This window comes from Vigna unguiculata, chromosome 4, assembly GCF_004118075.2.
Source record: "Vigna unguiculata cultivar IT97K-499-35 chromosome 4, ASM411807v1, whole genome shotgun sequence".
Lineage (NCBI taxonomy): Eukaryota > Viridiplantae > Streptophyta > Magnoliopsida > Fabales > Fabaceae > Vigna > Vigna unguiculata.
Window position 1 is genome coordinate 12,693,513 of NC_040282.1, and position 23,707 is coordinate 12,717,219.

At 36.4% G+C, this 23,707-nt stretch overlaps 1 protein-coding gene across 1 annotated transcript; it reads left to right on the forward strand.

The window, feature by feature from the left end:
- Positions 1-297: 297 nt before the first annotated feature.
- LOC114182425 (4-coumarate--CoA ligase-like 9) lies at positions 298-17,906 on the forward strand. Its single transcript, XM_028069294.1, has 6 exons — positions 298-1,655; positions 14,555-14,735; positions 14,989-15,131; positions 15,342-15,409; positions 16,886-16,988; positions 17,625-17,906. The coding sequence occupies exons 1-6, from the start codon at positions 579-581 to the stop codon at positions 17,703-17,705; spliced, it is 1,653 nt and encodes a 550-aa protein (XP_027925095.1). The 5' UTR covers positions 298-578; the 3' UTR covers positions 17,706-17,906.
- The last annotated feature ends 5,801 nt before the right edge of the window (positions 17,907-23,707 follow it).

Genomic DNA, 23,707 nt, shown 5'->3' on the forward strand with positions numbered 1-23,707 from the left:
AACTTCCATCCAAAACAAAAAAAAAAACAACTTTTTTCCACCAAAGCTCAAAACTTTACCAAAAAAAAAACCTTCATCATCATCGAAGACGTAGGCACGTGTCTAATGAAAGTACAACAAACTTACAATGCAACACTGTGGATGACGAAATCCTTCCCGTCAACGTTTGAAGGTCGTCGTAGTCTCCGCAAACCCCACACAGACCACTAGAAAATCACACTGAACTATAAATGTAACGGTCGGGATGAATGATATTCACTGGAAATAGTGAAAGTGGCCTCCGGTGTGAACTATCAAATGGTTGTCGGCGAGAACTTGAGGTGGGCGGCTACTATCTCTCTCCCTGTCTCCACCACTGCTCGAAATTTTCATTGTATTTCACTCTCTCTATTTCACTTTGTCACTACAATGCTCAGAACTTTCTCTGCCTTTTGCGCTCTCTCTTTCAGTTTGTAAAAACAATCTTTCTCGCACGTGTAATGTTTGCTTTAATTAAGCATTCGTAATAAAAAATTTTAAACTCCCTTTGTCGAAATATTATTTTCGTAAATACAAACCAAAAGCATTATCGGGCGAACATGACAGTGCACACTATATATCGAGAGACACTTCATCCGAACACCCTTCACGTGGAGAAGATGGCAGCTACATTCCCACCCGTCACAGATCCAAGGAGCGGTTTCAATCCCGCTTCCAGAACCTTCCACAGCCTCAAACCACCACTTATTCTCCCTCCTCCCAACGCCGCCATCTCCGCGGCTTCCTACGTTCTCTCCCTCCGTTGCAACTCTCACTTTCCCGATTCCTCAACCGCCGTTATCGACTCTACCTCCGGCCACAGCCTCTCCTACGGCGAACTCATCCACCGCGCTGAGAACCTAGCCGCCAACCTCGCCACAGTTCTCAAACTATCAAAAGCCCACACCGCGCTCGTTCTCTCCCCTAACATCATCCAAGTTCCGATCCTCTGCTTCGCGCTCCTCTCCCTTGGCGTGGTCGTCTCCCCCGCGAACCCTCTTTCCACACGCTCCGAGCTCACGCGCCTCTTCCACCTCAGCAAACCCACCATCGTTTTCGCTGTGACTTCAAACGCCGAAAAAACACGCGAGTTCCATGTCCGTACGGTCCTCCTCGACTCGCCTGAGTTCGACTCGCTCACCAGGACTAAGATTCAGCCACTGAGTCCAACCGTGTCCCCCACGCCGGTGACTCAGTCCGACGTGGCAGCGATTCTGTACTCTTCCGGCACGACGGGGAAGGTGAAGGGCGTTATGCTTACTCACCGCAACCTAACCGCAATAGCCGCGGGAAACGACACGGTCCGCACGAAGCGCGCGGAGCCTGCGGTGTACCTCTATACGGTGCCATATTTCCACGTGTACGGTTTCACCTTCAGCCTCGGGGCGATGGTGCTGTCGGATACGGTGGTGATAATGGAGAGGTTCAGTTTGAGGGCAATGCTGAGCGCCACGGAGAGGTTCCGAGTGACGCACATTACAATGGTGCCGGCACTGGTTGTAGCTGTGACGAAGGACAAAGTGACAGACGGATACGATTTGACGTCGTTGGAAGGGATCGTGTGCGGTGGAGCCCCACTGAGGAAGGAAACCGATGAAGCTTTCAAAGCTAAGTTCCCCAAGGTCCTAGTCATGCAGGTACTTCAAATTTGCATCCTATTTTCATATTTCCTCCTCGGTTTTCTGTAAAATCATATATATATATATATATATATATATATATATATATATATATATATATATATATATATTACTAAATTTTGATAATTTTTTTTTATAATATGATTTGTTATTTTTATAAGTGGCTTTAAAAATTTAAAAATGAGAAAAATAAAAATAAAAAATTATTTAAAAGAAAATATTAAAATTATAAGAAAGTTATCAAAATTTAGTAGTTAAAATATTATTTTTCTATTTTACATATCTATATAACAATTTATAAAGAGATTTTTTTATGTTTACATTTCATAATATCAATTTTACTTTTACATATTTTAAAAATTAATTATTTTATAAATAATTTATTTTTAACCGTTATTTTAAAAATCTATTTTATTTTAAATTATTATTTTAAAAATCTCTTTTATCTTAAATCATTATTTAAAAAGTATATATATATTTTTTTAATTTTTTTAATTTTACATTTAACAATTATTTAAAAAATTAATTATATATTTATTATTAATTTTAACTTAAATTTCTTAAAAATTAAAAAATCTAAACACACAAGCACAATCGTGTCTGTGTTCGCGAGTTAATCTATAACTATATATAAAGGGGATTCCCTCTTTTGTGTCCACATTTCATAATTCCAACTTTACCCTTTATAATTTAATTATTTATTAAATTTTTAAAAATTAACGGTTATTTTTATAAGTTTTTATAAAATTATATTTACTTATCTCTTTTTTCTTTTTTTCTCTTATTATTCATCAATAGTTATTTTTCTCTTATTTTCTTCGTACATTTTATTTTATTTTTTATAAATATACTTTTATTTTGTTTATTAAATTAATAACATTACAATATCATCAAGTCTTAATATAATTCAAAAAATGCGTACACACAGGCGCGATAGCGCCTGTGTTTACACTAGTATAATTTAAATAGTTATTCTAAAATTTATATTGACGGTTACAAATCAATTATTTGTTCTTGACTTAATTTTAGACAGAGAAAAAAGTACTCGAACTTAAATATAAATAAAATTTTAATCATTCCAATTTTATTTATTTTAACTATCTTAAAACTATTCTTATTTTTAAACTTAAATATAATTCAAATAAACATGAAGTTATGAAGTTGTTTTAAATAATTTATTTTTATTTTATAATATCAAGAACATTAAATAAATTTAACGAAACCTTTCATTCGGTATAAACTTAAATAATTTCATTTTCATATAAGGGTAGGTAGTAGGTAATAGTGTAAAATTGTTTCACTAAATGAAATTGTAACTATTTAAATAAATGCATAAATGATGTCATTTCTAAAACGTATTTTATAAAAGTCAATCTACTTTTCATGTCAAAAATAAGTTAGAAATCATGTTACGTGATGAATTTTGGAATAGTTATCATAAACTAAATAAAAATATTTTACACGATGATAATTTTTTTTAATCATAGTATGAAACAATTAATATGTTTATTTTATGTGCTAAGTAATTCAGATATAATAAATAAAAATTGGTATATCTGCCTTTTAAAATTAAGCCGTACATGTTAGATTCATTCCTTTTATAGAGGTTTTTTGAGTTAAAGGACAGGGAAAACGTGTTGAGAGAAAACTTTACCAAAGTTTCGAGATTAGTCATAATCAATACAGTGCATGAATAATATTATTATAGAAAGAAAAAGTCAAAATGACTCCAAATTTAATATTTCACATAATCAACATGATTTAAATAATCAGATGAGTTTATCCTTGACCTAATATCAGATAAAAAAAAAAGGTAAAATGAGATGATAATAAAAAATAAATAAATTGAAGATAAGAAATTTTTTCTCTTTTTTTTATCGACAAAAAAAAATATAATAGAAATAAAGTACTATGAGTATTCAAACCTTTTTAAAAAATAAATACGAGGTATATCATCTCTCAGGCTACATATTTAATGGACCCCAATATTACACAGACTTTAAACAATACAAGGTAAACCTAAAAAAAATTTAACTAGAGACAATACTTAGAAAACATAACTTGAAATATAATCTCAGGTTGAAACAAAATGTAGAAGGGATATTGATCAACGTAAAAAAAAATGGTGCTTAAAATATGTAATTCTCGTGTAATGTATTTGGCTTCTTTACAACAACAAAAAAATAATGTTTGAGCTGAACTGTCTAAAATCTTTGACTAATAACCTTTGTAGAAGCTTCGATAAATAAGAAGAATTTTTCTGCATGTTTTGTGTCGTTATTGAAGTTGCATGAACATCTCTTTACCGTGCATTTGGATACATGTATTTGTAAACAACTTGTCTCCGCAACAATATCAACAATCCCCACCCATTATGCTAACAAATATAAGAATACAAAAAAAAAAATAACGGTTATGCGATATAAAAAACGTATTTAGAGAGACTTAAAATAATATAAAACCCATAAAAGTTAAATTAACATTTCAAATAGTGACTTCTGCAATAGAAGTGCCCTAACTAAATTAGTATTGGAATTAAATCACAAACAAATGAGAACACTAAAAATATGAATGTTATCAGGCTAACATCTATTTCTATAAATTAAAAGTTGAGTTAAAATATCTAAAATCGGTACTGATTAATATTAAATTAAATTAATATTATTGCATACTGCATGACTAAACTAAAGTTAAATGTATAAAGTGAAAATATTTATTAAATATCATGTAACTCAAAAGGTTATGTTAGCTACTTACAATTTTAGAGTCCGTTATCTTAATTTGAATTATTTATTAGTTGTAGTGGATTTAGTCTATATTAACTATACATATTTTATACTTATTTATTTAATTGTATGATAGTATTTTTTATTTTTATCGTTCTAAAGTAGACACTAATAAATTGAATTTTAATATTTATTTTAAAAATGTGTTGTCCCTATCGTTGGCTTAGCCAAGTTATGTAAATAAAGAAAAATACATATTTTGTTGAAAATGAACAAATTATGGTTTTTATATTATTTAATAAAACCCTGAATCATTATCATATTATCACTTTCTATTAACTTTATATATAATTACCAATTTTATTGCCTTTCAAAATAATTTAATTAACAAAAAAATTTAACTCATTAATAGCTTTTGAGTTCAGTGTTTATTTTTGTTTGTACAAGTTGTGGGTTGAATATTTGTTTTTGTTTTATAATATTCGTACAAGTATCTTTAGAAGAAAAATGAAATAAAGTTATTCATAAGTTAAAGTTAGCGATAGATAAATGAAAAAAAAAAAGTAAATTGTTCCGGTCCGAGAAATTGCCGATGGGACCATAGCGTTTTTTCTCTTAGCGTTTTTTCTCTTCTTTTTCTTTGTGTTCTCACTCTCTCCCTCTCTCTGTTTCACGGCCGTCCTCTGTTGTTTCTCTTTTTCCGATTTATCAAGTCCCTTCTCTCTTCAGTTACCTTGTTTCCTGGATTCTAACTAACCACTAACCATTTCCTCCACTATATCTTTCCGTAACTTCTCCGATAACTTCGCACGGTGATGTTCCTAGAAAAAAGGGGATACTCACTTGTTAGTTACCTAAGAAATCGTGGTGAACGATATTCTTTAATTTAAGGTTTGACGAGCTTAGCGAGCTGTCCGAGGTGTCCGATGCTTCCGAGCTTGACGAGTCCAAATCCAGGAGAGTACACAGCCCTCCAACTTTTCATTGTGCTTGCACTGTGAGAAGTTGTCTTATCTCCCATTCCAGTCAATGACCCATCAATGACATGACGTTTCTGTCTTCACTTATTACGATCACCTAACCTTACACGTGTCAGCTTATCGAACCGATAGTGGTTTTTGAATCTAACGGTTATAATTTGAATAAAGGTAATCGTTTCGTTTTCTAAAACATCCCTCACCTTCTTTCTTGTTTATTTGCAACAATTTCTCGGTAACCCTTGTCCGGTGCACCCTTCGCGACTTCCACCATTGTGTTTCTGTTTTCCCTGTCTGTGACTCCAACCAAGGTATGTATTTCACTTACCTTTCCTGAAATTTATTGTTGATGATGGCATTCTTGCATGCACAATTCTTTCTGTTTCTTGAACCTTTCAGGCTGGTAAACCCTAATTTAGTTTAGATTGATACTCAGGTTTATAGATTACTTTCGTTTTTCTTTCCAAAACCTTTCTATGAAAATTTTTAGATTTAAAGCAGCGGGTGTATCTGGGAGTCGTATTTGTCTTATTTCTTGCTTGTTTTTAAGAGATTTAGGGTTTATGCTTAAATTCATTTTGTTTGACCTTAGTAGATCCAAGATGACTTCCTACGACTCACAATACCCTTGGGCTCCATTAAATCTAAAAAGAGAGTGTACTGGTTTTTGCACCGAGAGACGAATCCAAACCCTTAGGGAAAAATAGGCTTTATGTAAGGATGATGAAAACGACGTGGTTGTGGGATTGTGTGAATTAGACGAACCCGTGTGTAGGGATGGCACTCTCCCGCCTTTGTAGACTTTCACTTTTATTTATGTTACCTTATTTGAAAGACTCGGTTTCAGACTCCCCTTCAATGATTTTGAAAAAGGGTTATTAACCGTGTTGAATGTGGCGCCTGCTCAACTACATCGTAATAGTTGGGCCTTCGTCCGTGCTTTTCATATCTTGTGCAGTGGTCTTGGGATCCGACCTACGCCGAACATGTTTCTATATTTCTTTGAGTTAAAAAATAGTTCGAAACTGCTATGGACTTCTCTGAATGGAGTAAGTGGCCGAGCTCTTTTTGCGTTATATCAATCCTCCTATAAAGGTTTTAAAGGGGCTTTTATAAAAATCTTGGCACCTTCCCACAATCCGACCTTGCTAGAAGGGTTCCCTCTGTACTGGACAAAAAACCCCTCTCCAAAGGTCACACGTCAACTTGAAGACTCAAACCCAGCTGATCGAAAGGGCTGTGAGGAGTTGATGGGTCTAGAAGTCATTTTCGACATTCAAAAGATCTTAGAGCTTGAGTACCGGGAAGTAGATTTAAGAGTTTTCGTTGGTATTAATCTGACTTAACAAAGTTTATTGCTCATTTTGGTCAATCTTTGTGCTCATAACTCTTGAATACTGACCTTTCGAAATTCGCAGAAAAACAAATGGCTCTCTCTCAAAAGGACCTTTTGCGGCATATCAAACAGAAAGTGAACATCAAAATCGGGGCGAGCTCCCCAGTCCAGGGCTCGTCTTCGCATAAGGAACCAGAGAGTGGACCCGGAATTACAATACGAGAGCCAACTTTGAAGAAAAGGAAAGTGGTAAGCGGAGGGAATCAACCTCCCATCTCAGAAACTTCGGATTATATTGACTCCTTGCCAGATATCACGGAGATCCGGAAAGCGACAGTAACGAGTTCGAGGAAGAGTTTTTGGGATGAGGATTTTGAACACATAGCTCATGGACGAGCTCATAATTTTTCAGCCACGGATGATGTCATTCTTTCAAAACAGGTTTCTAATTCGACCCGAGAAGGACTGCTTCGCTATTTGCATCAAGCCAAAGCGTCCTCCCTGTTCTTGGTCAACCGCTTAGAGGCGTTAGAATTAAAAGAATCTAGCTTGATACGTGAGATTGAGGCTTCTAAAAAGGAGATGAAAAACTCCGATCTGATGCAGCCGAGCTCGTCAAGATTCGTCAAGTTTTAAAAGATAAAGAAATCGAATTGGGTGGCAAAGAAACCGAGTTGGCGACTCTGAAAGTTAAAGTCGACGAGTTGACTCCGAAGATGGAAACTTATGAAACTCAAGTTCAGGAATTGGTAGAGAAGTGTAAGAAGCTGGAAAATGAAAAGGAGGAGATGGCCGACTAACTGTGCACCACTTTGAATCAAGGATTTCAACTAGCCTTGAACCAAATCAAAGTACTCTGCCCTGATGCTGATATCTCAGGTGCTGATATTACTAAAGAAGTGGTGGATGGCCAGCTCGTCGAGATAACCGATGATTAATAACATCTTTGTAATAGTTTAGACTTCAAAAATATTTTCTTTTATTTTACAAGGATTTCGAATTTTGTGAACATTGAGTAATTTCTGTTTTATATTAAGTTTGAGATTTGGCTATGTCTGGGTGAAAATGTTTTGACTTAAAAGTATTCTAACTCAGGAATTCCTGTAGATAAGATTGACTTGCCAGATAGAGGCGAGTGGTACGTAAAATCGGACCACGTTGGTCAAAAAATGAAATATAGAAGAAATAATACCTCATAGTATGAGATATTCTTAAGATAACAACTAAAGAGGAAATGAAAATATGCTTTAACATTATTATGCTTATTACTAAGATCGGAAAAAGTACCTTGAATATTTGAGCGAATCACCATGTATCTTAAATATTTGAGCGATTCACCATTTGGGGATGGACGAGGTGCTCGGCATTCGATCGCATGATCGGTTCGGCTAAGCAGGGACATATGGTCACATATCCTGAGTTGGATCGACGAAATCCTCAACGTTTTGTGTGGCTAGATCGAACCGATTTAGCCCTCAGTGTACTGAGGTTTTATCTTCTTTTTATCAAGGAGTCGGACCGACTTAGCCCTCAGCATACTGAGGTTTTAACTTCTTTTTATTGAGGAGTCGGACCGACTTAGCCCTCAGCGTACTGAGGTTTTAACTTCTTTTTATCGAGGAGTCGGACCAACTCAACCCTCAGCGTATTGAGGTTTTAACTTCATTTGATCGAGAATTCGGACCGACTAAGCCCTCAGCATACTGAGGTTTTGAAGATAAATTCGGATCGCATCGAGCCCTCAGCGTACTAAGGTTTTAACGATAAAGTCGGACCGCATTGAGCCCTCAGCGTACTGAGGTTTAAACTTCTTTTTATTGAGAAGTCGGACCGACTTAGCCCTCAGCGTACTAAGGTTTTGAAGATAAAGTCGGACCGCATTGAGCCCTCAGCGTACTGAGGTTTCACGGTAAAGTCGGACCGCATTGAGCCCTCAGTGTACTGAGGTTTTAACGATAAAGTCGGATCGCATTGAGCCCTCAACGTACTGAGGTTTTATTATCCTTTTATCGAGTAGTCGGACCGACTTAGCCCTCAGCGTACTGAGGTTTTGTTATATGAATTGAGAGAGAAAATTTTAAACACATTACTTGAACAACTCCCACCTCGTTAAAAAACCGTGTCGTGTGACAGGGAAAAAGAGTGTGGGGTTTTATTATTTCAAAGGAAAGAAAATGTGCCAACAGTTTGTTACAAAAAATGGAGAAGAAAAGGAAATAGAGTGCTAACTAAAATAGAAGCGCAGATTGGCGGCGTTGCATGTCCTGGGTATAGAGGTCCCGTCCAAGGTTTCCATTTTGTATTCGCCTCCAGGTAATACTTCCCTAATCCGAAAAGGACCGACCCATTTGGGTGATAGTTTGTCCTCCACCTCAGTCATATGTGCTATTCTCAACACCAAGTCACCGACTTTGAAGTCGCGTGGAACGACTTTGGTTTGGTACCTTCGTTCAACTCTTCGTTTTGTGGCCTCTCCGGTGATTCGTGCCAATTCTCGTATTTCGTCTAGGACATCCAAGTTAGCTCGGATTCCTTCGTTGTTCTCCTCCATGGTGATTTTAGTTCTGCTATCTGAAAAATTCTCGATCTCAACTGGTAATAAGGCGTTCGTTCCGTAAACTAGACTGAAGGGAGTTTCATGAGTAGTTGATTGAGGTTTGGTGTGGTATGCCCACAAGATTTTGGGAATTTCATCCGACCAGGAAGTTTTGGAAGCAAGTACTCGGCGCTTAAGTGCTTTCAGAATTACCTTATTCGCTGCTTCTGCCTGGCCATTTGTCTACGGATGTTCAACAGAAGAAAAACATTGGGTGATTTCTAGTTGCTTACATGTGTGTCGAACCTGCGCACTGGTGAATTGGGTGCCATTGTCGGATATGAGTCTGCAAGGAACACCGAACCGGCAAACTATGTTCTTCCATAAGAATTTTTCTATTTTGATGCAGTGATTGAAGCGACTGGCTCTGCTTCTATCCATTTCGTTAGATATTCCATCGCCACTATAAGGTATTTCAATTGCCGAATAACTGTTGGGAAAGGACCCAGAATATCTATACCCCAGGTATGGAAAGGCCAAGGAGGATGTATAGAGTGTAGTCCTTCAGGAGGAGATCGATAGAAATCTCCGTGCCTTTGGCACTGATCACATCGTTTGGCATGTTCCATGCAGTCTTTTTTCATTGTAGGCCAGAAATACCCTGCTCTTAAGACCCTCAATAGCAAGGTCCGACCTCCAACGTGATTGCCACAGATTCCTTCATGTAACTCTGACATGACTCTATTAGACTCTTCTTTCTCAATACACGTCAATAAAGGCCTCGAGAACCCAAAACGAAACAGATGTCCATCTATTAAGGTGTACCGTGCTGAACTTTTCTTGAGACGTTGTGCCTCAACGGTATCTATTGGTAAGACTCCGTCAACTAAAAAGGTTTTGATGGAAGTCATCCAAGATTCTGGAGTGGGCGTTCTGTTCAGTGTCATTACCCTGAAATCATTAGACGAGTTGACCCTAGGAGTTGTTAGGGTCTCTTTTATTACTGACCTCTGTTGACCGGGTTTGGTACAGCTGGCGAGTTTAGACAGGAGGTCGGCCCGACTATTTTCTTCTCGTGGGACATGAGTCAATCGAAAAGTATGGAAAGCTGTAGCCAATGTTTTTACATAATCTAAATACTTAGCTAGCTGGGGATCTTTGGCAGTAAATTCTCCATTGACTTGGCCTGTAACCAACAAAGAATCGCTCCGAGCAGCCAGTTGAGTCGCTCCTATTTCCTTTGCTAATAACATACCGGCAATCAGAGCCTTGTATTCAGCTTGGTTGTTGCTAGCTTTGAAGGAAAATTTTAAGGATTGTTCTACAAGGATCCCACCTAGACCCTCTAATACCACGCCTGCTCCGCTGCCTTTTTGATTAGATGCACCATCAACCAATAGTATTCATTCAGACACTTCGTTATTCTGGTCAGTAAGGTCAGATCCGTTTGGGGCGGGCAAGGTGAGCTCGGCAACGAAGTCTGATAAAACTTGTGCTTAGATAGGACCTCGGAATTCGTAAGATACATTGTATTTCGCCAATTCTATCGCCCACTTGACGAGTCGCCCTGTCATGTCTGGTCGTTTGAGTATTTGCTTTACTGGTAAGTCAGTTCTTACTTGAAGAAAAGATTCCTCACACTCCGAGGCCCATTGGAATTTCTCGTTCTTCTTTAAACATTGGAAATAGGGACGTCCTTTATCTTCACTTCTTGCGAGGAATCTAGACAATGCCGCCATCCTACCTGTCAGTTGTTGGACCTCCTTCATACAACCTGGACTTCTCATGTTTATAATTGCTTGACATTTGTCCGGATTTGCTTCTATGCCTCGCTCGGTTAGCATAAATCCTAAGAATTTTCCAGCTTTGACGCTGAATACGCATTTTTCAGGATTCAGCTTCAATTGATATTTGTTGATCGTATCGAAAAGTTCCTGCAAATCCAAGGCATGAGTTTCATTTCCTACGGAGGTCACCACCATATCATCAAAATATGCCTCGACATTCCGACCTAACATAGGTTGAAGAATCTTGTCCATCATCCTTTGATATGTTGCTCCCGCATTTTTAAGGCCAAAAGGCATTACTTTGTAGCAAAAGTTCGCCTTAATGCCCATGAACGCGGTTTTATCCTCATCGGAAGGATGCATTCGGATTTGATTGTAACCCGAATATGCATCCATGAAACTTAGCAACCCGCAGCCAGAGACTCGGTCTACGAGTATGTCGATATTGGGCAATGGATAAGAATCTTTTGGGCAAGCTAAATTCAAGTCGGTGAAATCAACACACATCCTCCACTTCCCATTGGCCTTTTTCACCATTACTACATTGGCGAGCCAATCCGGGTATTGTTTCTCTCGGATATGCTCAGCCTCCATCAGTTTCCTTATCTCTTCGGATGCGGCCCGAGCTTTTTCCTCATTGAGCCTGCGTCATCTCTGAATTCATGGCTTTACTTGGGGATTTATATTCAACCTATGACAAAGTATGTCCGGGTTGATCCCAGGCATATCTCGGGCCGGCCATGCAAATGACGTCATGTTCGTACGCAGGACACGGCACAAGGCCATCTCGGTAATTGGGTCAAGATCTGCGCCAATTTTCATCTTTCTCCCCGGGAGGATCTCAACTTCTTTTAGTTCACCTATAGGTCTCGGTCCTTGGTCTGTAGTCGGCCTAGGGTCGAGTTCCGTTTCTGGAAGATCTGTACGAGCAGGGAGTTGAGAGACATTGTAAGTATCTCGTCGTGAGCGTAGACTTCTTTCGTAACATTTACATGCAACCTCTTGATCCACTCTCATTGTCACTACTCTCCCTTCCGCTGGAAATTTCATTTTTAAGTGAGTGGTGGAGACCACGGCTCCAAGCATATTGAGGGAGGGTCGTCCAAGCAGCATGTTGTAAGATGATGGAGCATTGACGACAATATATTTTATTATTATCGTTTTTGCGGCATGCTCGTCGGAGAAAGTTGTTCTCAAGTTTACATAACCACGGACTTCTACTTGTTCTCCCGAGAATCCTACTAAGACTCCATCAAATGGCAGAAGTTGATCTCTAGGGATCTGCAAACCGACGAATGCTTCCCAGAACATGACATCGGTGGAACTTCCTTGATCAATCAATACTCGATGCACGTTTCTCCCCATCAAAATTACAAACAACACCACTGGGTCGTCTTCATGAGGAACCACATCCTCTAGATCTTTTTTCGTAAAAATCAGATCGACGATCGGCAATGGCGGTCCCAATGTTGTGGCCATGATTACACTTCGGGCGTATCGCTTTCTAGCCGACCTTGTCGATCCGCACCTATTGTGTTGAAGTTCCCCAGGATAGGAATCTCGTGAGACCCTTGCGTCGGCTTAAGTGATGATTTAGCGGGTTCTGTCTTGGGTAGGTAATCTTTGATGTATTTGTTCATAAGCCCTTGGCGAGCTAAGCTAATCAACTGACATGTCAGGGAATAACAATTTTCAGTATTGTGCCCATGGGTTTTGTGGAACTCACACCAAGATGATAGCTCTCTTCCAAGAAGCCAACTAGTCTCCAAGGGGAAGCGTAGATGTTTGATCAGTTCATGATCCCTCAAGATTCGAATCTTGGGCTCCGACAACTGGGGACACATGGACTTAGTTATCTTCTTATCGAATGGACGAGGTGGATTGTATGGTGTGAACTTGCGACTGGCTCTTTTGTGGGGAGAGGATGTTTCCAATACTTGTCGACGAACATCCTTTCCCTTATATTCCTGCGAGGGAGGTCACCTTTCTTCCAATCTCTTCCTCTGCATTGCTTCCTCGGTTTCTATGCATATGGTGGCTCGGTTCCTTACTTCCGCCAAAGTAGCGGCTAGGGCTCGGATTAAGGATTCGCTAAAAGGATTTGCTCGTAACCTTTTCACAAAGGCTCCCACCAACATCTCTTCGCTCGGATTTGTGAGTCCCATGCTAACGTCACAGAACTGGTTAAGGAACTGTTTCAGTGACTCCTCCTGTCGTTGTTTCATATCGAACATATCTGCAATTTGTAGCTGCTTGGGACGATTTACCGCAAACCTTTCTAGGAAGAGGCGGGAAAAAACAGTGAAAGAAGGGATGGCAGCGTTGGGTAACTTGCCGAACCACTTCAGTGCTGAGCCCGAGTGTCCCCACAAACATTTTGCAATGCACTGCATCACTTCCGCTCGATATCAGCATTTGTGCTCGAAAGCTTTCAGATGCGCTTCCGGATCACCCTCACTGGTGAAAGGAGATACTTTAGGGATAAGGAAATGAGGTGGGATTACCTCCTCCATGATCGCCCTAGCCAATGGATGACTTTCGTCCTGCTCTGCCCCTCTTCGACTGATATTGGAGTCTCCAAGATTGCTATGCTCCCGCATCCAAGCTCGTAGTTCTTCGTTACTTTTCTGCAATTGTTCCTGTTGACGCATCAATTCGTCTAAACATTGCCTTGCCTCCGCCGTCTCTTTCCTTAATCTTTCGTGTTTGACTTCCATTTCCACTCGTCGTCTCTCGCTCTCCGCTAACCATTGAGTTCGCTCACCGTCAGCTTGCTTTCTGATAACCTCATTTTCCTGTCTTAGAGTTTCAATGTGTTGCATGATCTGCTCCAGGGTTGCTTGATTGTTGTTATTATTTTCTGATGTCATAATCACCATTTTTAGACGTCTTTTCTCTATAAGTGGTGCCGGTTTCAAGTTTTACCGGACCCCACGGTGGGCGCCAATGTTTCGGTCCGAGAAATTGCCGATGGGACCAGAGCGTTTCTTCTCTTCTTTTTCTTTGTGTTCTCACTCTCTCCCTCTCTTTATTTCACGACCGTCCTCTGTTGTTTCTCCTTTTCCGATTTATCAGGTCCCTTCTCTCTTCAATTACCTTGTTTCCTGGATTCTAGCTAACCACTAACCATTTCCTCCACTCTATCTTTCCGTAACTTCTCCAATAACTTCGCACGGTGATGTTCCTAGAAAAAAGGGGATACTCACTTGTCAGTTACCTAAGAAATCGTGGTGAACGATATTCTTTAATTATAAGGTTTGCCGAGCTCAGCAAGCTGTCCGAGGTGTTCGATGCTTCCGAGCTTGACGAGTCCAAATTCAGGAGAGTACATAAACCAACATAACTTTTTTAGTTAAGTTATACATAAAGTTAATTTTAAGTTTTTATTATCTTTCTTTACTAATAATTGTGGAGAAAATCATGCAAGGAGGACATGATTAATATATTGGATTTTCATAAAATTTCGTTTATATATATTTTTTTCCATGAAGAAATGATAGGAATTGAATATCTGGTATGTAAATATTAATGTAGGGATACGGTTTAACTGAGTCTGCGGTTACCCGAACGACTCCTGAGGAGGCTAATCACGTGGGAACAGTAGGTACACTCATACCCAACATAGAAGCAAGAATTGTTAACCCACAAACAGGGAAACTCATGTTTCCTGGTGAAAGGGGAGAGCTATGGATCAGAGGACCTTATGTTATGAAAGGTAATTATAATTTATATCAATTAATTACGGTGAATCTATTGCATATAAAAGGGTACATATATCATCTTACACTTATGAACATGTATTAAATTCACTTAAAATATCTTAACAAAATTTATTATTGTTATCAAATTATTAGTAATATCTAATCTCATTATATGTTATACTTAAGATTGAATTATATTATTATTATTATTATTATTATTATTATTATTATTATAACTTAACCCATGCATGGACTATGTTGAAGTAGGTTATGTTGATGATCCAGAAGCAACTTCAGCAACTTTGGTGAATGGGTGGTTAAGGACTGGAGACCTTTGTTATTTCGATAATGATGGTTTTTTGTATGTTGTCGATAGGTTCAAAGAGTTTATCAAATACAAGGGCTACCAGGTAAAATGAGTTTTAATTAAATTACACAGTAAACCTGTGTTTTATTATATAATTATTAGTATTTTTTTTTATCTTAAAAATCCAACATTCTTCTTTCTCATTTTTCAAATTAATTTTATAATAATAAGTTAGACTTAATCTTACTATTTTATTACGGGTTAGTTTTCTAAATTTTCTTTTACAAATAATATATATCTTTGTACATTGCAGGTTGCTCCAGCAGAGCTAGAAGAGTTGCTCCTATCTCACCCAGACATACTTGATGCTGCAGTTATTCCGTAAGATTCTAATTTTTTAGCAACCAATTATGCTACCTTTTGCTAAATAGTTTTATATGAATACGTTGTTGAAGACAAAAATATTTTGTTACACTTAATATGAAATATAGTGGAGAGACATTTCTCAAAGAGATTATCAAAACTTACAAAAAATAACTCCTTTTTATAACAAAAATAATAATTGGTGGTTCATATATATAATTTGCTTAATTTGTAAAATATTTTCTTCAAACGAGAATATAAAAGGAAAACATATATATTATTAGATGACTTTTAAAATTTATATGAATTATGTTTAAATTATGGAAGATTATAATCCAAAAGTAGTCTCATTAATCAAAATCTGGCTTGGGCCTAAAGAATAAAAAATGGCAATTGGTCTTCATTTTATATTTTCACTCCTCTACTTTTCAAACTGTCTTATTCCAATCTGATTCGGGCATATTTTTATGGTTTTCATCGTGTTTGGTGTACATGTTATTATATTTATAGTGACAAAGTTGTTGGAAAAGAAAAAAGGAAATTCAATTGTTTTCTACACTGATATTCAATTATGGATTATTATACAATTCAATGTGTTTTTCCACTATACCATCATACTTCTTTAAAATATTCATTTGTCCCCTGTGAAATACGAAGTTGTTTTTAAGATTTGGACGCTAGTTTTTGTAATCGATTACTTCTATTATTTATTTCATTAATCATTCCATTTCTGTGATACTAGTACTAACTCTTTTGCTTTTGTCTAGTATTTTTAAAAGCATATGTTTTAGTTTATATTGAAATTGTTTTTTTGTATATTTTAGCCTTCATATCTATATTCTTTTAATGGTTTTACAGAGTCGTACACCTACCAGAACCTACCAAAAGAGAGGAATAAAAAGTTGTTAACTAAAAATAGACTTAAAAAAAACATTTTGATTTATGTATTTAAAGTGATGGTTGAATATTTTATTATCTGTTTTTTATTTAAGGTGATTTATTTTATTTTTGTAAATATTTATTGTATTATTTAGAGAATAATATTGATAAATAAGTTAATATAATCACTAAAAATATGGTTGTTTTTTGGTTTCAGAAGCAAATCAAATAAAATGACGTTAAATTTAATTTAGAAAAAAAAATCACATTAAATCTTTTTGAAAAGAAAAAAGAATCGATTAATATTAGAAACTCTGATTAAAGATAAGACAATTTTATTATATATAAATAGAGTTTAAATTTTAAATCATAAACTAATTTTATAAGATTAAGTTGGATTTAAATTTTCACTTCTAACATATTATCAAAATCCACAAAGGGTTATTTGTTGTAAATCGATTTTGTGAAAGGAAAGAAAAACCTTAACCTCTGTTTAATTTAATTTTACCGGATTAAAAATTTCAACATCCCTGACTAAATGCTACACTACATACCATACATAGTTTGAACATGTTATCTGAGAAAGAAGTAATAAGGTTGACGTATGATTTACAGATACCCTGACAATGAAGCAGGCGAAGTGCCCATGGCGTTTGTTGTGAGACAACCTCAAAGTTCCCTTGGCGTAGCTCAAGTCATAGATTTTGTTGCCAAACAGGTCTTTTTTCCTTCCAATTTTCAGTCATATGTAGTTTCACAAATATTTTATAATAAAAAGAAAAATATATTATAAATCCTTTTTTTTCCCTATTTTGTTGTAAATTATTTATTTTTTTAAAGAAACAAATAATGCATTATTCACACTAAATTACTAAAAAATAAGAGATGAAATTCATGAAAATCATAATATCATTTTTTTATATAAAAAAACGTTTGAAGATCTTCCAATAGAAACACTAAATCTTTGACAGTACATGCGTTATTTCCGCTATAAAAGTAAAATAAATTAAATTATGCTTTTCTAGTGGTGCAATGATACCCGTGAAATTTTCTAATCAATATATTATTCAATGGAAGTGGGTGGTGTATCCTTCATTTGTCACCTTAACAATAATAGTAGTAGAATGAGTGTTGAGGACCAAACACGGTTTATTAAAACTATTTTTGTAGATTCTTTCAAGGAGTAGAGAGGACAGTTATATTTTTTGTAGGACAAATTTTTGCAAAATTTCTTTTAAGGACAAAAGAAACAATTGCTAAATTAATATACTGAAAAATATTTGAGCTTTAAATAAATATTTATGGCATAAATAATATTTCTACTTTTATTTTGGTGTGATTGTCTTGGATTCAGGTTACACCATACAAGAAAATAAGGCGTGTAGCATTTGTTGATTCCATTCCCAAGAATGCTTCAGGAAAAGGATTTAAGTAAAGTTGCGCTCTCTAAGTTATAATGCCTCATTTATTTTAATTTATTTTATCGAAAGTGATGCATGGTTTTTCTTTTGAGTTGACAATAAAGTGCTTATGGGTTCAATGATTTGTTTCAAAAACAGAAAAATATTTTGTTTGTATTCCATTTGTCTGTATTCATATTGTATTTATATGTAAAGAATACATGGTGTGTATATCACATATTTTAGTTACAAAAGTTTTAAAATCTGTGGAAGTAAAGAAAATTTAAATTTGTTTTCACAGTCTTAGAATTAAACTTGTTGACAGAAAATTGGTAAAGATTATCCAATGAAGTTTGACATAAATTGGTATCTTAAATTATCTAATGAAATAAAATACCACATTATTATTAATAGCACCTCAAATTTTAAGAAAAAAAAAAGTACCTACTCTCATACGAAGAAAGACTATAGAAGTAGAATGGAAAGCGATGAATAGGAGGAGAAACAATTGTTTGCTTTTGGGAAAAGGCAACGATGGAAAAACGATTAACTACTGGATTAGTAGATAAATGAATCTCTATTTTTTGAAGAGATTTGAAGGTGTGGTAAATTACTACAGTATCCTTATGAAAAAAATCACGTAGTTGCGTAGTTGTTGTACTCGTAGTCATGGAACAAGATTACTGATGCCTGATATATGAAGAATATTGGAAGAAATGGTTGTATCAATGGTTCAGTATACAGATACATGTTACTTGTATCCGATTACACACCACATTTATAATATTTTTATTTATGAAAAATTAATTACAATTTATCTAAATATCATTTAATTATACTTTTTTAACATCAAAGACAAATAGGTCATTATACATTTTCATTTATTAAATTAAATTTTTTTTAGTCATATCAGTCAAATCTTTCACAAGCTTTCACAAAAATCACTCTTAAATATACTCAACTATCACTCCCAAATCCATAAAAAAAAACATAAATATCACCTTCTAATCAACCCAAATCAATCATCTCCTCTCTTAATTCATCGCCTCATAAAAACATACTCTAAGTTGTTCTCCCGCTGCACACAGCACCATGTATCATTGTCTCTGTCATTGCCATCATTATTGTGGCTGTATAAAAAGAAGCGAGAACACGTTGGGTAACAAATTTTATTGTAACAGAAAGCTTCCGAAAATTTTATTCGAAAAACCTTGTTTTAAAAATTTTATTTCGGAAAACTTATTCTAGAAAAGTATTATATATATTCTGGAAAATTTATTCTAAAAATTTTATTTAACTTATTTTAGAATCATTTTATATATTTCAAAGAGGTTATTTTGAAATTTTCATTATAGAAAGCTTATTCTAAACTCTGTTCCAAATGTTTTGTTTTCACAATTCTTGAAAGATTTTCGAAACAGATAATCTGGAAGCCACTCTTACAAAAGGTCAAATGGCCGTGATTAAGTATAATATTGTAATTTATAAAAGTTAAATTATGATTTTAGTTTCTACTTTTTTAGAAAAATATTAATTTGGTTTTATTGTTCTGTTTTTAAATATTTGATGTACTTAGGTTCTTTTCACTAATTCTGTACTAACAACATTAAATAAGTGTCACATATCAGTTTATGATTTTTTTTATTTTTTTTAATTTCTTTTCAAATTTAATTTTTTTATAAAAAATAAAAAATGTCATATGTCAAGTTAACATCGTGTCATGTGGCAATAACAATGTAATGTGGCAATTCTAACACCCCATTTAAATAATAACATAATTAAATGAAATTTTACACCGGATAATATAAAGAGCTAAGTTGCAGAGTATAAGGTCACTCCTTACAGTTATCTAAGGTACTTAAAAGAAAATACTAAAGCTCACTACAATGCCTACAACCCAAAAGGAGTAAGAGATAACCAGTATTCGAAATAAAGCCTTATGGACAATACAATACACGGGCCTTAGCCCTAAAGAAAAGCCCAAATAAAACGTGAAGTCCAACCCAAGTAGACTATGCAGCGGAATCATCTCACCCATGTTGACCACGAGTACCTCTCGCATCTGCTCCCATCAATAAATTGATGATCATCACAAAAGTAGAAGAATAACATACAAGACATTCAAACGAGAAAACGGTAAGCTAGAGCCAAAAAGATTTCATCAATGCAATCAGATAAACTTTCACAGTCCAGTATACATACATCATCCAAGCATGTTATGACCTTCCAAATCAATACACTAAGACTCGACTCGACTCATCCGGATACATATAACCCGGTCGGATGTAGTGGATGCTTACACTTGTGGTGGATACCTCTGCTCACCCAGAGCTGCTCACCTCTAAGCTATGTGTTACAAGTGTTACAATGAATCAAATTCCCCCCCCCCCACACAAGGTTAGCCCTTAATGGGTTTCAGGCCTCTTGCTACTCTTACCACAAGAGTCAGTCTGCTCTAAGTGAGACTAACTAACTCCTTAGAGTGTCAGGATGCAATCCTTACCTTGAATCCTTACCAAGTTATATAGATGGGGCACCACCATGGACACCCACTAACAGGAGCCATGGAATTACGTCCCGACCACTGAAGCACGACCCTGAAATCCCACCTAGAGATTTCCAAGGAATTACGCTGACACAGACGAGGCATACCAAACCAATCAAGAAAGATGTATCACACACATACATATACATCACATACCAGCTCTTTATAATTCACCCCTTTCATTTCTTTCCCAGTGGTTCCATACCCATTCATTACTCTCAAACCATAGTTGTGGAATTTCATCTCATGCCAATACCATGCCACTCTAACACCAACCATCTCATTTGTTTTCACATGCCGAGATCATACAATCATATCAATCCAATTTGTAACCACAACTTATATCATGCATATCATTTCGTAGGTCTAATGCATTATATAAGGTACATCATAAACCAAACATTTCATTGAAATCGCATGCTAAGATTTATCCAAGTTCATCATTCACAATCCATGAATCACATCACTCATGCAAATTCATTCATCTCATACTTTATAAATGCATACCAAGACATACATATATCACAAAATAGTATTCATCCCAAATAAATGTGTGCCAACAGTTAAGTACCTGCAATTCCATACAATCAACCACAACCCACAACCATAATTCTTACACCAAATTTCCTAAGAAAATTTATTATCAGCAAAAACCAAAATCATTGCAGTAATGCGTGACACATTTCTCAAGCTACAGACATCTAATCGACGATCCAACCGGTCAAACCATACAATAGCATGTTATGAACCAAATGTCAAAATTTGAGCTCAATCCAACGGTTAAGGAGTCGGAAAATTCAATTTTACTAAAACTGCGCATATCAGAAAAACACACATTCGCCCAACGACTGTGCGACGCATCCAACAACGAGAAATAACGTCAGATATCATAGTTTCATGAACATTTGAACCCCTAACTCAGAAATATACCAAAAGCCCCCAATCTTTTCTCATGTTTCACAAAACATTAATCACATAAAATAGAAATAACGTGAAACCTTAGCTTCCCTTACCTAGAAAAGGGCTAATATTGGACTTCGACTCTTAAGCCAGCGAAACCAGTAGCTCCAAGGACAAAGCTATGAACTGAAACAGTGGCACGACAAAGGAGATTGGATTCACACAGTGAGTCCCGACATAAACCACGAAAACAACTTAGAAAGGTTAGGTTTGAGAACTAACTTACGTGAATGGGAGACGGAGGTTGAGCTCACTTGAACTTGGGTAGATCTCCAAACCCTAGCAGAGGTTCTGTGGAGAGAAAATGGGTGAGTTAGGGCACTAATTTTTCAGAATGACTTGTAATTGAGGGACCTTGGCTGCTTTAGGGGCCTTAGCACCCTATGGGTCAGCCCTTTAGGCCCAATAGTGTGGCAGCCCTTAACATTAGGGCACTCAATAAAAGTGGGTCTTACATTCTCCCCAACAAGAAAATTTTCGACCTTGAAAGTTCACCGATGGGATAGAAAGAAAACCGCGTTTCCCTCACATCCTCCGACAACCACCACCTAGACATGACATATTTGATGACTCCAACACCTATAGTCACTGGAAACTTTACCTTTGTACTATACGATATGTGTCCAACAATGTAAATTGGTTTAGTCATTACACTCGAAGAAACTTCTAACTTACAACCTTAACACTGGAGTTGCTCTTTCGTACTTGCCCAACTAACTTGTATCTGATATACTGACTCACCCAACATATGCTCTTCCACACCTCTTGTAGGTTTTTATCAAAGTCTCATATCACTTTAAGTCTCAAACCAAAGCATGTTTGTTATCACTTCCCGTCATCTTGTTCACCCCTTTATACATCACTCCACTAACTTGATCACTATTGAGTTATGGCCTACTACCTCACCACCAACACCCTTGACCACTTTTATGCATAACGACACTCATAACATCTTATCTCTTGTACTAACTTCAACCAATGGTAACAAAATCCACAACCAAGTCATTCCATTTCCAAATTAAGCTTCCCTCTTTTACAACCACCAAATTCATTTCGGCATCTCACCTTAGTTTCTGATCTATTAACTTGTAACCATCCCTCCACAAAAGCCTTAGAACCATTCTTTCCTTGACTTGGAAATTTTTAGTTTGATTTATACCTATCAACTCAAAGATACTTCTCAATTAAGATTTTTCTGAATTGCTTCTTCCCCAACCTTGTTGGGAGGCTGATTAGTTCTAGTCGGATGACTAAACTAATGAAATCTCCTCACATATTCTCTTTCCACCCCAAACACTTAGGTTTCTCAATCAACCCTTACTCTTAACTCGTCAAATCACAGATCTTGAATTCCATTCCCTGGCTAAACATCTACTCTCACTTTATAAACTCCAAGTTGACACTCTAACTTGAAATCATAAATCAAATCTCCTACTACTCTTGCACAACTTTCTCTGAGTAACCCCATAATTCCGACTCTAATTGATTCTTTGAACATCTTTAATTGATACTCATAAGAACGACACTTTTGTTGTTCAACAAGAACTGGTTGTCGTAGTAATACTCTAGGTCGTGAGTAAGATAGTTCTTTTCACGCACCTCTTACCCTTCATAAGCATCACTTGTCGTAATCCCGTTGCACTACTCTGATCAACACACAAAGTCACTTATTTGTTTACTCAAAATGATGTTCCTTTCATGTATGCCGTGACAAGGAATCAATCATCGCTAAGAAACCTTCCTCCAAAACTTCTATGGAACTTGCAAAATCCTTTTGACTCCCTTGTTTATAGCCTTAACCTCCTATTTTCTCAACATCACATCCACCTTTTTTAAACCATAGGTCAAAAAGTCTATCCTCCCTTATCCAACGTTTACCCTTGAACAGTCTATCCTCCCACTACCTCTCCTTTAAGATTCACCAAACTCGCAGTCATCCTTGTTGTTATATTTAGTATAAGCCACTACTTCTCCAACATCTCCCTCACTCTGTATTTACTTCAAATTCTCAGTAGGAACCATCCAATTAGAAATTATTGGCACAAGTCCTCCTTCAGACACCAATGCAAAAGTGAACGCCACCACACCAAGGTTAAAATTCTAATACTTGTTTCAGAACACGTCTACAAACTCTTCTGCTACCGGGATCCTTTGCGTCTATTATTCACTTTCCTTTGTCAGATGACTCTGATTCACGTGACACTTTGCCCCAACTATTTAGTTTGTTCTGTACTTCATACGTAATCACTGACTTATCCTTTTTTAATCAAAGAACATCACCTTGTTGGTCGTCTCAGCTCATTGGAATGGGATTGAGAAAATAACCAATTCACCTTGGAGACTATGTCCCAACCTTGCAAAGGAAACAATTTGAATTGGGTTTGAATTTAAACACTTTGATCACCACGAAGGCACCACACACCCGAGCGAATCTTCACTTGGTCGCTACTATAACAAAAACCACCTTCTCAAACTCAGCTCCTTCTTGTAGACAACCATGACTCCTATACCATACTAGAGACATCAAAGAGT

Excerpts from the sequence above, each read along its gene's own strand:
- LOC114182425 (XM_028069294.1), top strand. The coding sequence starts at position 579 with ATGACAGTGCACACTATATATCGAGAGACACTTCATCCGAACACCCTT. Across the intron at positions 14,736-14,988 it reads AGGACCTTATGTTATGAAAG|GTTATGTTGATGATCCAGAA; the intron begins GTAATTATAATT and ends ATGTTGAAGTAG. Across the intron at positions 16,989-17,624 it reads TAGATTTTGTTGCCAAACAG|GTTACACCATACAAGAAAAT; the intron begins GTCTTTTTTCCT and ends TCTTGGATTCAG.